This window comes from Scyliorhinus torazame, chromosome 11 (genome assembly GCF_047496885.1).
Source record: "Scyliorhinus torazame isolate Kashiwa2021f chromosome 11, sScyTor2.1, whole genome shotgun sequence".
Taxonomy (NCBI): Eukaryota; Metazoa; Chordata; class Chondrichthyes; order Carcharhiniformes; family Scyliorhinidae; genus Scyliorhinus; species Scyliorhinus torazame.
Window position 1 is genome coordinate 120,848,505 of NC_092717.1, and position 15,052 is coordinate 120,863,556.

At 41.6% G+C, this 15,052-nt stretch overlaps 1 protein-coding gene across 3 annotated transcripts in view; it reads right to left on the reverse strand.

Moving 5' to 3' along the window:
* The window catches only part of chd7 (chromodomain helicase DNA binding protein 7), a 378,323-nt gene that overhangs the window by 43,915 nt on the left and 319,356 nt on the right, over positions 1-15,052 (reverse strand). For all 3 annotated transcript variants that reach the window (XM_072467710.1, XM_072467709.1, XM_072467711.1), the window contains exons 29-32: positions 13,296-13,524; positions 4,420-4,628; positions 2,579-3,328; positions 1,013-1,173 (exon numbers count right to left, since the gene is read on the reverse strand). In XM_072467710.1, coding sequence (XP_072323811.1) covers positions 1,013-1,173; positions 2,579-3,328; positions 4,420-4,628; positions 13,296-13,524 — 1,349 coding nt within the window. The remainder of the gene's footprint in view (positions 1-1,012; positions 1,174-2,578; positions 3,329-4,419; positions 4,629-13,295; positions 13,525-15,052) is intronic.

Consider the following 15,052-nt stretch of genomic DNA (forward strand, 5'->3'; position numbering starts at 1 on the left):
AAGGTTCACGGTGGAAGAGAGTGGTCACAGTCCGAAGTTGTTGAACTCAATGTTAAGTCATGAGGACTGTAACGTGCGTAATCAGAAAATGAGGTGCTGCTCCTCCAGTTTGCATTGGGCTTCATTGGAGCATTGCAGCAGGCTAAGGACAGAAACGCAAGCAAGATGCGGAGTTGAAATAGCAAGCAACAGGAAGGAATGGATGCAACGTGGATTTCAAGCTTTGAGACAAAGATAACCATAATTGCAATACATCTTTACCTTATTTACCAGGAAGACAGGCAGGGAATGTATACATTTTTAGGAAGAAATTACAGATGTTCATACATACATATGTTTATATGTCATGTAAGGAATTTGAGGATCTAAAATACTGACTCCTGCACCTGAGTTTGAGTGAAAGCTTGTACTGGATGGTGAAAGAAAATTGGATACTCATCAACTTAAACTATGTGTATGCATCAATAAAAAATTGGGAGGATCAAACTGAGGCCCAGCAAATGGGGCAGTGTGATAGAATACAGATTTTCAACTGTAATTTAATATATATTGAAGTCCAGGTGGCATTTTTGTGGCTCTGGGAGGCCACATGCTACCCTACCAAAAGGTGGATTGGGGGGGGGGGGGGGGGTTATTGGCAGACAAACATAAATTATGGGTACTGTCACTCTTGGATTGCATCAATGATTAAGATTATTTTTCTTTGCTCCACTGCAGTTAAGAAACAATCAAAAACCTTTAAAAAAGAGATGACAGAGGGAAGGAACTGCTCTAGTTCCTGATATTTGTGATTGGAAGCGTATTCTTACAGTTATCACTACTTTATTTATGACAGTGATGTACATGTTTTAAAGGACGTAAAATCAGCCACATCCTATTTAAATATTTTGTTCAAGGGAACCAAAGTTTAGACCAAATTTGGATTTGTTAAATAAATTTGGTTCAAACTTTGTTCTCTTTAGCACAATACAACAACAATGAATTATAATTCAAAGTTTTGAACCCAACTAACCTTTGGCCAGAAGGAAAAAGAATATGTTCTTTCGTGAAGCAGCTGAGCTACTGTGGGTTCACTATCTTCCATGAAGAAGCCGTCACGAGTTTCATCACGGGCAGTGCTCAAAGATGCATTACTTTCTTCATCAAAATGTTTGCCATGGGAAGCAGTGCCAGCTGAGAAGAAAATCACAGTTTGAATACGTCATCAACAATATGTTCTCATATTCAGTTTGAAGTGTTTCAACAGCAACAAAAGTAAAATACAAAATACAAATTTAAAATATTGTTACACCATTACGTGTCTACTTTATATTGGCATATTTTATAAAAGAACGTTAAGGACTACTTGCAATCACCAAAACATGTATAAAGGTGCATGGACTATTGTGGTATTAGCCGACAACTACAAATTTGAGGGTTTTTTTTGTGTAGCATTTTAAAAACAAATTGCTTTTTGCTTTTGTGGAAATGGTGGTAAGCCATGTTTGTGAAGTGTTGCAGAGCTTGAAGATGGTACTCCCACAGTGGTGCAAATTCCAGGCGTTTGACCCCGTGACAATGAAGGAATGGTGATATAGTTCCAAGTCAGGATGACATGTGTTACATGGAGGGGGGCTTGAAGATAGAGGAGTTCCCTTGAGCCTGCTGCCCGTGTCCTAAGTGGCAGAGGTTGCAGGTTTGGAAGATACTGTTGAAGGAGCCTTGATGAGTTTGCTGCAGTGCATCTTGTAGATGGTAGACACTGTTAGCATGGTGTGCCATGAAATCCAGAATAAAATCAGGAAGCGTTGTAAATACTCAACAAGCCGGACCCTATCTATGGAGAGAGAAACAGAACTAATGTTTCTAGTCTATGATCTTTCATGAAAATTGTTGAAATTTTAACTTTGTTTCTATCTCACTTATGTTTTATCTTGCTGAATATTTCTCCCATTTTTTTTGTTTTTACTTCAATTTTAAAAGCTTTGAAAATCTCCAGATGAAGTAAAGCACCAGACTCTGTAGTATAGAGTTGCAGCACATATTGGTTGAGATATTAAGAGTCTGCTGAAGTCCATTTTTAAACAGTATTCTACCCTTGTCTCACTATAGTAAAAAGCCCTCAAAGTTAACTGCGACTTCATACATTCTGCAATATACTGCTTTAATACTGGAGTTACACTGCTTTAATACTGGAGTTACCCATTGCCGGTTACAATAAGTGCAGTTGCCCATCTTAATTCAGGAAAACTCAAGACTCTCACTACTTAGGCACATAAGATGGAAATCAACAGGTTTTTTTATTACTCCAAGAAAAGTTTTAAATTGTCAAACTCACGATATGTTTTAACACATTTTACCAGGATTTTTTTCAGGTCTAAGATAGGAGTACAATTGACATTATGTTGAACAATGTTAAAAGCGCAAAAATGGAAAAAGACAAGTTTTGTGATTTAATTTGGTAAAAACAGTTTAGTTAATTTATCTGAAAAGACATTTTTATCTTATTAAAAATAGGTTACCCGTGAGAGCAGAGTAGTAATGCACAAAGGTTTTAGAAAGCAAATTGTTAGTTAAGTATTGAAACTCAACATGGTACCTTCAGGTTGGGAGGATTCTTCTGATTTGTCATCGTCATCCTCTTCCTCCTCATCATCATCTTCTTCTGACCCCTTCTCAAATGGTAATTTAGGACTCAATTCCTTTTCTTCAGCGTCGGCAAGCAATTCCATATCCATGGCTAAAATCTCTTCAGTATCGTGCTCAACCTTCACAGACAATGGTCCGATGATGTCCTGACATTTTGAATCTACATGTATTTTCTCATCACAATTGGTTTTCCCATATTCCTTAAGAGGAACTGCACTCTGCTCTTCCTGAGATGGCGGTGTCGGACATTTTAGTCCATCTTCAGTTTTATCATCATCATAGTCACTGTGTCCTGTACTTTTTTCTTCTTGAACAGATGTGGAAGGGACAACAGAAGGCATTTGGCTCAGACAGGCACCAGGTTGGTTTTGGAAAGGCGTACTGCTCCGCTGGCTAGCCCCTTTGTTTTGAGCAAAATTTTTATGGGCATCCAGGAAAGAAAGTTCAGTATCATTTAGAATATGATAGTCTGTCCTACTGACTCCATGCTTTGCAGCGCCAATCAACAAGTCTTTGTCATGTTTGCCACACTCCCACCATTCAGACAGATCCATGCTTGGTTGGCACAACTTGAGCCGTTCATCTAGCTGAGCGTGAAGCAAAACCTGCTCTCGAACCTTCCGTAGAAGTTCTATTCGATACAAGGTTCTAGAAGCACGTTCTTCCGTGATTGGCTCAATGAAAATCGTGGAATCAGACTCTTTAATAAAAACAAGGTCTTTTCACAAATATGAAAATAAAAACTGACTTAAGTTCCCTTCATTTGCTGCTTCCTAAGTTTTACAAATCAGGCACTCGTATTGCACAGATCACATTCAGGTCAATGGATATTCTGAATGCAATCACATCTCCTTCCATCCAAACTGACTGACTTAGATATGAGACGGAGCTCAGGCCACAAAGTGAGTATTGAATAATCTGCCAATATGTATTATGTTTTGCTGATTAATAGTCAGCTGACAGGAAACTTCCAGATCAAAGATGAAACAGTGAGTTTTGCCAGAATAATTTACTGTGGGCCTGAATACCCGTGATCTTGCTCTGCTTCCAGACTAGCAGGGGAAATAAGATTTGCCGTTCTGTATAACATTATGCTGCTTGAGCTACACATTCAAATAAAACAAGCTTATGCTTGAGGCAGGGAGATGGGATAACAATATCAAAACTGAAAGCTATTCAAGAGCAAAGATTTCAGAACTATACAAACATTAAGCGTCTGATTGGCATGTGTGTCAGAGAGGATTGACTGAAATTTGCCAGGATCCTGGCTTGGAACAATCCTTTGGCTTATACACCCACCTCTCCACTGTACCAAAAAGATACTGCATCCTATGCAATTAAAGGGGAGCTGGGAGCATTAGAAAATCTGGGCAGTATTACCAACCCACCAGTGAGTAGACAGAACCTCTGCCTACCCTCGCCTCTTAGCACTACATGACAGTCAAGAAGTTAGTTTTTGCTGCAATTCCACTTCCACTATATTTCTACCATCAAAGGTCCATCCCAAACACGTTACTGCCACCCAGAAATTCAGGACTTATACCTTTTGTGTGACCAGTAGCTGTGATCATGTTGCAGATTTACCACAAATTACAATTTGCAGACAAAGTACTACAGGATATAAATTCTCCTTGATTTTTTTTCCCTAAAATGTTTTACATTTTGTGCCACATTAATTTCTTAATATAAGAACATGTCAACAATTCAGCCCCTCAAGCCTGTTCCGCCATTCACCGAGATCTGTATTTTAACTCTCCCCACCTGTTTTGGATCCATACTACAACATCTTACCTTCACCTGGATTTGGAGGCATACGACACACTTTTCTGCACATAGCCACAAAACAACTGAAGTATTTTTCCAAACTGTCATCAGACTTTTTATCCAGTCTAGCAAAGGCACGGAACTGGTTCCAGTCAAACTGCTTTTTGATAGGATCAAAAACCACACCAAAGGTTGATACAACGCGGTAGAAGTCTGCTTCTTCTCTCCTGGTCCATCTGCAATTTAAAAACATATTTAAATTAATGAAAGACACCAAAATCCTGTAACCCTTCACTGGTCATTTGAAAACTTAGCTAAAAGATTTTGTAGGCGTGCAGTGGAAAGCAAATTACGATGTAATTTTGGTTTGGAACAGTTATGTTACCACAAGTGCAATACTTTACACATACGAGTTGTTTAAATAATTTGAAATACAACTAAGCAAACATCAGACATTCCAGAAAATGCTACAGTCTTTAGAAAAACTGAGAAAAATCCATCAAAAGAGGAAGAAAGACTTTGAAAAATAAACCGCGGGATTGTCCATGTTCTAAAGGTTACATTTAAACACAACTTAAGACTGCTATTCAAAAGAGACAGAAATTTTGGAACTCTGTCCCCAAGCTTCATTCTTCACAGAAAATATGCATTGTATTCCTTAATACGTACACACAAGTTCTCATTTAAGTCCTATTTAAAATGAAAGAAACAAAACAAAAAATACAAACAAGGTTTCTTCAATGCAGAAAGTGGGAATGAAGTTGAACTATCTTGAAAACTTTCATTTACATAGAACCTTGGAAAGCTCTTCTGAGGCGTAACCAAGCGATAATGGACACACAACAGAGGAGGAGGTATTAGAGGAATGTTGAAATGCTCAGTGTAAGGAGTGAGTTTTGAGGAAGAATTTAAAGACTGGCGATATGGAAATAGAGGGGCTCCAGGAGGGAATTATAGATTGGCTTTTCTAAATAGTCTGCCAATCATAGGGTGCAGGGAGTGGAGGATACACAAGAGGCCAGAGCTCCGATGAATTGTAGAGATGCAGAAGGTCAAAGAGAAAGGAATATGCAAGGTCAAGAAACGATTTGAAAACAATTATCAGAATTTTTAAATTAAGGTATTGGAGTGATGTGTGAGCTGGTTTGAACGATAGGTTACAGGCAAAATTTAGTTAAAATGGTCCCATAGGAAGTTGCACATTCAGAACTGTGAAGAAGCCTGGTACCAATACCTCAGACGCTCCCCCCACCCCCTCCATGAGATGGTTAAACCAAACTTTGCACTGTGTTCTGAGACAAGTGAAATTCAGAACCATGCTTCAAAAAGGAAGGATGGAGCTCCAGAACAATTTTTGCACAGCTCACATTGTGAAGTAATGACAAGAAACTTAAGCTCACATGAACCCTTGGGCACAAAAATAATACTATCAAATTTAGTTCCTCCCCAGCAGTATTTTAAGTAGGAATAGGTAGGCTACTGCAGAAAATAGAGGCATGGGATTCAGGGTGATTTAGCAGTTTGGATCAGAAATTGGCTAGCTGGAAGACGACAAAGGTGGTGGTTGTTGGGAAATGTTCAGACTGGAGTCCAGTTACTAGTGGTGTACCACAAGGATCTGTTTTGGGGCCACTGCTGTTTGTCATTTTTATAAATGACCTGGAGGAGGGCGTAGAAGGATGGGTGAGTAAATTTGCAGATGACACTAAAGTCGGTGGAGTTGTGGACAGTGCGGAAGGATGTTACAAGTTACAGAGGGACATAGATAAGCTGCAGCGCTGGGTTGAGAGGTGGCAAATGGAGTTCAATGCAGAAAAGTGTGAGGTGATTCATTTTGGAAGGAATAACAGGAAGACAGAGTACTGGGCTAATGGTAAGATTCTTGGCAGTGTGGATGAGCAGAGAGATCTCAGTGTCCACGTACATAGATCCCTGAAAGTTGCCACCCAGGTTGAGAGGGTTGTTAAGAAGGCGTACGGTGTGTTAGCTTTTATTGGTAGAGGGATTGAGTTTCGGAGCCATGAGGTCATGTTGCAGCTGTACAAAACTCTGGTGCGGCCGCATTTGGAGTATTGCGTGCAATTCTGGTTGCCGCATTATAGGAAGGATGTGGAAGCATTGGAAAGGGTGCAGAGGAGATTTACCAGAATGTTGCCTGGTCTGGAGGGAAGATCTTATGAGGAAAGGCTGAGGGACTTGAGGCTGTTTTCGTTTGAGAGAAGAAGGTTAAGAGGTGACCTAATTGAGGCATACAAGATGATCAGAGGATTGGATAGGGTGGACAGCGAGAGCCTTTTTCCTCGGATGGTGATGTCTAGCACGAGGGGACATAGCTTTAAATTGAGGGGAGATAGATATAGGACAGATGTCAGAGGTAGGTTCTTTACTCAGAGAGTAGTAAGGGCGTGGCCTGCCTGCAACAGGACCCGCCAACACTAAGGGCATTCAAATGGTCATTGGATAGACACATGGACGATAAGTGAATAGTGTAGATGGGCGTTAGAGTGGTTTCACAGGTCGGCGCAACATCGAGGGCCAAAGGGCCTGGACTGCGCTGTAATGTTCGATGTTCTATAATAAAATAGTTTATACAGCACACAAATTGGTTTAATTGATCATAAACCAAGCAATTCCATGTGACATTAGAAGCCTTTCATGTGTCCTTCTTGAAGACAAGTGTTCACCTGAAAGCTCACTGATGAAATCCTAGCTTGCCTCAAGCTAGCCATTTCAAGTATTATGTCATCGAAAGTAGCACCATGGTCCAAACATTCATCTGTTCAGGTTTCGTTTAACTTGCCCTTTGATACCAAGGAGGGTGAAATATAAGAAACAAGTCATTTGCACCAAAACGTCCCAGAATTACCATTATTTTGTCCTTGCCACCAATCCAAACCAGCCAAGGAAGAAGCATTCAAAAGGTTTTCCTGCCATTAAAATCATACAATCCAAATTCATATTTCTAGAGAATGTGGTCCAGCTTTGTGCTGGACTTCTTCAAATCAAAGGAGAGTCAAGCAACAAGAGTCAGCCATGACTCAGTAGTAGCATGGTCACGTGAGCCATAAAGTTGAAAGTTCAAACCCCACTCTAGTGATTTGAACACAAAATCCAGGTGACATTGCAGATAAGAATTGAGAGTTAGTGGCAACATCTTTTGATGAGACCTTGATCTTTTGATGAGACCACGCTTCTCTCTATCGAAAACAGCCTCAAGTCCCTCAGTCTTTCCTCTTAAGATCTTCCCTCCATACCAGGCAACATTCTGGTAAATCTCCTCTGCACCCTTTCCAATGCTTCCACATCCTTCCTATAATGCGGCGACCAAAATTGCACGCAATACTCCAAATGCGGCCGCACCAGAGTGTTGTACAGCTGCAACATGACCTCATGGCTCCGAAACTCAATCCCTCTACCAATGAAAGCTAACACACCATACGCCTTCTTAACAACCCTCTCAACCTGGGTGGCAACTTTCAGGGATCTATGTGCATGGACACCGAGATCTCTCTGCTCATCCACACTGCCAAGAATCTTACCATTAGCCCAGTACTCTGTCTTCCTGTTATTCCTTCCAAAATGAATCATCTCACACTTTTTTGCATTAAAATCCATTTGCCACCTCTCAGCCCAGCGCTGCAGCTTATCTATGTCCCTCTGTAACTTGTAACATCCTTCCGCACTGTCCACAACTCCACCGACTTTAGTGTCATCTGCAAATTTACTCACCCATCCTTCTACGCCCTCCTCCAGGTCATTTATAAAAATGACAAACAGCAGTGCCCCCAAAACAGATCCTTGTGGTGCACCACTAGTAATTGGACTCCAGTCTGAACATTTCCCATCAACCACCACCCTTTGTCTTCTTCCAGCTAGCCAATTTCTGATCCAAACTGCTAAATCACCCTGAATCCCATGCTTCTGTATTTTCTGCAGTAGCCTACCGTGGGGAACCTTATCAAACGCTTTACTGAAATCCATATACACCACATCAACTGCTTTACCCTCATCCACCTGTTTGGTCACCTTCTCAAAGAACTCAATAAGGTTTGTGAGGCACGACCTACCCTTGACAAAACCGTGTTGACTATCTCTAATCAAATTATTCCTTTCCAGATGATTATACATCCTATCTCTTATAAACCTTTCCAAGATTTTGCCCACAACAGAAGTAAGGCTCACTAGTCTGTAGTTACCTGGGTTGTCTCTACTCCCCTTCTTGAACAAGGGGACAACATTTGCTATCCTCCAGTCTTCTGGCACTATTCCTGTAGACAAAGATGACTTAAAGATCAAAGCCAAAGGCTCAGCAATCTCCTCCCGAGCTTCCCAGAGAATCCTAGGATAAATCCCATCCGGCCCAGGGGATTTATCTATTTTCACACTTTCCAGAATTGCTAACACCTCCTCATGAACCTCAAGCCCTTCTAGTCTAGTAGCCTGAATCTCAGTATTCTCCTCGACAACATTGACTTTTTCCTGTGTGAATACTGACGAAAAATATTCATTTAGCACCTCGTCTATCGCCTCGGACTCCAAGCACAACTTCCCACTACTGTCCTTGACTGGCCCTACTCTTACCCTAGTCATTATTCCTCACATATCTATAGAAAGCTTTAGCGTTATCCTTGATCCTACTTGCCAAAGACTTCTCATGTCCCCTCCTGGCTCTTCTTAGCTCTCTCTTTAGGTCCTTCCTAGCTAACTTGTAACTCTTGAGCGCCGTAACTAAACCTTCATGTCTCATCTTTACATAAGCCTCCTTCTTCCTCTTGACAAGTGTTTCGACTGCTTTAGTAAACCACGGTTCCCTTGCTCGACCACTTCCTCCCTGCCTGACAGGTATATACTTATCAAGGACACGCAGTAACTGTTCCTTGAACAAGCTCCACATTTCCATTGTGCCCATCCCCTGCAGTTTTCCTCTCCATCCGATGCATCCTAAGTCTTGCCTCATCGCATCATAATTGTCTTTCCCCCAGATATAACTCTTGCCCTGCGGTATATACCTATCCCTTTCCATCACTAAAGTAAACGTAATCGAATTGTGTATTACAATTTTGTCTATTACAACAGCGACTTCATTTCCAAGGTATTTATTGACTTTCATAAACACTAATCACGGAAAATGGTTCATCTTCAAGGACTAAGAACATTCTGGAATTTGTTTTAAAAAGACACCATCCTTTAAAGGGTAAATGTAAGGATTCTTGATTGCTGCTGTTTTTGGAAAAACAGCATTTTACAAGAAAAGGTGAGTAAGCAGTTTTAAAGAAGCTGGAAACCCCTTGGCCCTAGTGGACTATTTACAAAGCAGCCAAATGGTAGTTTATTGTTTTGACAAAAAATGATGTCTGAAAAACTGTTTTAAAAGCAGTTAGGCCGGTTTTGCTTTTGAGGAGAAAACAATAAGGATCAACTGCTTTGATAAAGCAGCTCCAGACTCAATCAAAAACAAAAACAGAATATAAGTTGCTATACATTCTGAAATGAATTGACTGCAAGTTTCCGCAAAGTCTGCCTGAAAAATAGCGCGAGTCATCGATTATTTTGCAGACCAGTGCTGAGGGACCAACCACATAACCCAGGCACCATTTCCAGGCTCCATAATCTATCCTTTTCCCCTATTTTTCTACGTGTTAGGGTATGTAGAAAGAGTAATTAATATGCTTTCATGTTTTATGCTATATGTTAATAATATGTTTGCCTTTATATTTGACAAACCTGGTTTCATAGTAAACTAATAATTTTCATATTTATTTAAGAAACTTGGGCACTGAGTAGCCATTCTGAGATTAATAGGAAATGCACATATTTGGCAGTATAGCTAACTGGAAAAAACATTTAAATATATGTTGTGACCCGTGGAGTAGTGGAGCTAGAGACAAACGGTGCATTCTCCCCTTAATGATTTTAACACTGAAATACTTTCAACATCCCAAGATCATGAAAGGTGCTTTATAAATTCCTTGGCAGTGCCGCCATGGCACTTGGGTCCCCTTGCATTGCCACCCTGGCACTCAGGCAGTGCTCCTGCTGGCTTGGCAGTGACATCAGGGCACATTGGCAGTGCCAAGGTGCCCACGTTCAGGGAGTCACCCTGCACTTACCCTGACCACCCAGAGGTCTCCGACAGCCTGGGGGAACCCCCCCTCCCACCGGGTGCTGTTCTACCTGGTCCACATTTGTGTGGACAAGCACTGATCGGCATACAGCTGCAGCCTCCCTGGAGAGGCCGAAGAATCGAAGGAGGCTGGTGGATCCCGGGTGAGGAGGTCATAAGTTTACGAGCTACTTCCAGGAGCGACGTTTGGTCACGTCCGTTTTGGGCGGAGTTCTGAGTCTGACGTCTCGCGGGACTGCGGAGAATCTTGCTTGTTGCAGGCCGCTCCTGGGATTCTCCAGCCGCGTTGTGTTCTCGCTTGAGCACAATGCGGCCAGAGAATCGAGCTCAGTATCTCTACTACCAACTTAGTTGAAGGATTACTGGTTGATGGGGTATCATTCAGGTGGATAATCATGGACCAGAATGTTATGGTTATATGGAGGAGCCTGTAAAATTCATCAGGCTGCCTTCCCAGCAGCCCCTGACCTATGTGCAATTTTAGAGGGTGATGGTGGTGGCCCTCCCACTATCTTCACCCCAGCTGAGGTCCCCAAGTAGCCTTATTAATGGTACACAAGGGCTGCTCCCCACCGAGCCTCAATTTTACAGCTGGGTCATTTTTTTTTTTTAGGGACATGGAATAAGCCCGCTAGATCATAGTCCTGGGGCCTCGGCTGTGAAGAGCTCCCTCATGGGACCCTACACAAATCAGGTACCCACCCCCACAGCCCAAGGTCTGACACCCACGGTCCCTCTGTTGAGAACACCACCCCCTTTGGCTTCAACTCCTATCTTTGCCATGAGAACAGGCACCCCATGCATTTACTTGTCCTGGACTTCAGGGCTAGAGTCTGAAGACTGTTTTTAGTCTCAGTCCTAGCCACTGCTGCCATTGGTACTGCTAGGACTGCAGAACTGCAAGACAATCAGATTGTCTGACAGCTCTCTGAGGCAGGATTTCCACCCCACGTGAGGGGTGGAGGTTTAGCCTCCAGTCAAGTAATGCAAGCATTAAATGTCTGTGGGGCTGCCATGATCAGCGGGGATGTATTCTCTGCTGACCCTTCGAGTGGAGGGCTGGAAATGCTGCCACTGAAAAATACTGCACATACAATAATAGAGTTAGTATTCAATAAGTTACTACTCGGGGTTTCAAGTAGGAAAAGATAAACTCTAAACATCATTGAAAGCAGGAGTTTTGAATTCACAAAAATATCTGTAAACTCAAACATTTTCCTCTTTCTTAATGAGTCACTGAAGAATGTTTCAGGGCCTGGTGCTTTGGATTTGGGTCTAATCTTTGGAGTTAATTTAACTAATAAGAGGAATCTGTCCAATGCAATATTTTATACTTGAACCAACTGAATGCAAAAGCAGACACAAAAGCCAAATCAACATGAAATGTGCAGAAATTAGTTAAACCTTTAAAGCCAGCAAAAGAACAGAAATTTAAACAATATTTAATCAAGGAAAAAAAAAAAAAAAATCAATGAAACTGTAGAATGGCATGCTGACAAGAATAAATTGTTAATTGGAGTGAACTGCAACATAATTCCTAATCAGGTCGCCATATGCAGTGAGGACTGGGAGAGAAACCATATGATTGCACAGCTAGTGTGGTGTGGCAGCTATGGAAGCTTAAACATCTATGCAGAAAATGAACTAATAATGGAAAATTCCCAATTGCAAACATAATTGCATATCTTATCACTCTTCCCAATAACTTCTGAATGTTCTGATATTTTACTCCTGGTCAGTAACAAATTGCACAATTAACTTAAGTTCACATAGCTAATATTTGCCTCTTTTTCTCCTTACTCGATGTAGCCCTGGAACTTAGAACAACATAGAACATAGTGCAGAAGGGGGCTATTCGGCCCATCGAGTCTGCACCTACCGACTTAGGCCCTCACTTCCACCCTATCCCCATAACCCAATAACCTCTCCTACCTTTTTGGACACGAATGGGCAATTTAGCATACCCAATCCACCTAACCTGCACGTCTTTGGACTGTGGGAGGAAACCGGTGCACCCAGAGGAAACCCACGTGGACACGGGGAGAACGTGCAGACTCCGCACAGACAGTGACCCAGCTGGGAATCAAACCTGGGACCCTGGTGCTGTGAAGCCACAGTGCTAACCACTATACTACCATACTTTATCAGCCTTTCTGCTGCTGCACAAACATAACTTGGCAATGTGTGCAAACACAGGTTTCTGTTGCATTTCTGATGAAGTTATTATGATGCAGCAACAGGACTTCAGAGGATCATTTGTAATTATTGGCTTAGCTAGAAAATTACTTGGGATCATAATTATAGCATGATATAAAAACATCAATATTATTTATTTTTGCAAAAGCAAAGATATTTGAGTTCTTTTGAAAGCAAGATTTCCTCACTTTCACCATTCATCAACTTCCCTATGGTTAAAAAGCTAGTGATGTGACCTCCATCAACACTACTAAAGCTGGGTTGGACATGAATTTAAATAGCTCCGCGACAACACTCCTCCCAATCTTTCTGTATGGTTCTCTAGAAAAATCACCAAATTCTCTGAAGAAATCAAGAGTATGGTGATCGTGAAAATGAATGCAAGAATAACTTGGAAGCATGTTAGTGCTGTAAACTGAAGATCTTAAACTGATTTGAAATATGTTTCTGGTCCAGTTATATGAAAACTTTACCATTATATGAATGCACACTTAGGAACCAAAATAAGGATTATACAACGCCACAGAAAAGTCTTCCGAAGCAAAAACTAAATTTGGATATATTTAATAAAATGCAGCACTACCGTTGACGTTTCTCAGATATAGCTGCATTTCTCTCTGCCTCCCGAGCTCTCACTTCATCTCTCGGCCGACGCCTGCGACGATCACTTTTGTTCAGTGCTTCTAATTTCATCTGCTCCCTCTTATAGCTGCGCTGATAGGCTGTAATAAGGCGGCGCAAGCGTGTTGTGAGAACTGATGTGTTGGGCCAATAGAGTTTGTCTGATTCATCATCTTGATCAAGTTGTTTGCCTGTAAAATACTGCATTCAGTAATGCTGCTGGTGCTTAATCCTTCAGCTCACACATTCTATAAAATCCCACATCCTTACAAAACAAAATGTAGAATTTCACACAGTTTATGCCATACTGTATTTCAGAACATATATAGGAAAAGGAGCAGGCCATTCAGCCCCTTGAGCCTGTCCCACCATTCAATGAGATCATGGCTGATTTGTGGCCTAACTCCGTAAAACAGCCTTTGGCCCTTATCCCTTAATATCTTTGCTTAACAGAAATTTATCCATCTCAGATCTAAAACTAACATTTGAAAATTGCTTAAATATGTTCTAAAATGGGAATGCTAAAAATTCAATCACTACAGGACCATATGTATTCGGTGATTATGTTTACTAGCACTCATTTATAGAAATTATCAGGCAAGCTCCTCTCTCACCCCCATCAATCTTTTTCTAGCTTGTGTTGCCCTTGAACAACTAACAGCTGTTACAAACACCAGCCTGGTGACATTCCCTCTGACAATTTTTGTTTCATCTTGTAGAGAGATATATGGGTTATACTTAGCACCTTCTTACGGCAATGTAGCAGACTTGGAGGGGGGGGGGGGGGGAGAAAATGTGCCCCACCACTTTTTGATACTGTATATTGGCACTTCAAGACACCTTGCCACTCTTGGAAAAATAAAATATTTGAAATAAATGTTTACAGAATAACATCTGCAAACAATTGACATTGAATTATTCTTATTTTCCTCAATAAGATGGAAAATTACCTTCTGTCTTCCACCCGATTACAGACCTTTCCATTGTTGTTTCCTACTTCCCCCTTTGTGTCTGTACAGGACAGGCATCCCAGCAGATGCGATGGCACAGTACTACATATGCTAGAGTGAATTGCTCTGGAAACCCTCAACATTGAATTCAGACCCCATGAAATCTTTTGCCATCAGGTCAAATATGGACAAGGAAAGCTACTGATTACCACCTACTGCCCTCCCCCAATTGATGAATGAGTACTGCTCCATGTTGAACACTACTTTGATGAAGCACGGTGGGCAGCAAGGGCATAGAATGTACTCCAAGGTGGGGGACCCCAATGTCTATCACCAGCAGACCACTACTGACAGAGCTAACAGAGTCCTGAAAGACTTTTCTGCCAGACTGTACTTGCAGCAAGGTGAGGGAACCAACGAAAAGGAAAAATCTACTTAACCTCGTCCTCCTGTACTTGCAGCAAGGTGAGGGAACCAACGAAAAGGAAAAATCTACTTAACCTCGTCCTCACCAATCTAACTGACACAGATGCATGCCCATGACAGTAAAGATCGGAGTGACTGAGTTTACTTACTTAGTATCGTATCAGATGGCAGTACCACCGTGCTAAATGGTTTAGATTCAGAACAGATCTAGTGGATCAAAACTGGAAACCCACAATGCACTGTGGGTGGCACAGTGGCAAAGTGGTGAGCATGGATGCCTCAGTACCAGGGGCCCGGGTTCAATTCCAGCCTTCGGTGACTTTCTGTGTGGAGTTTACACACT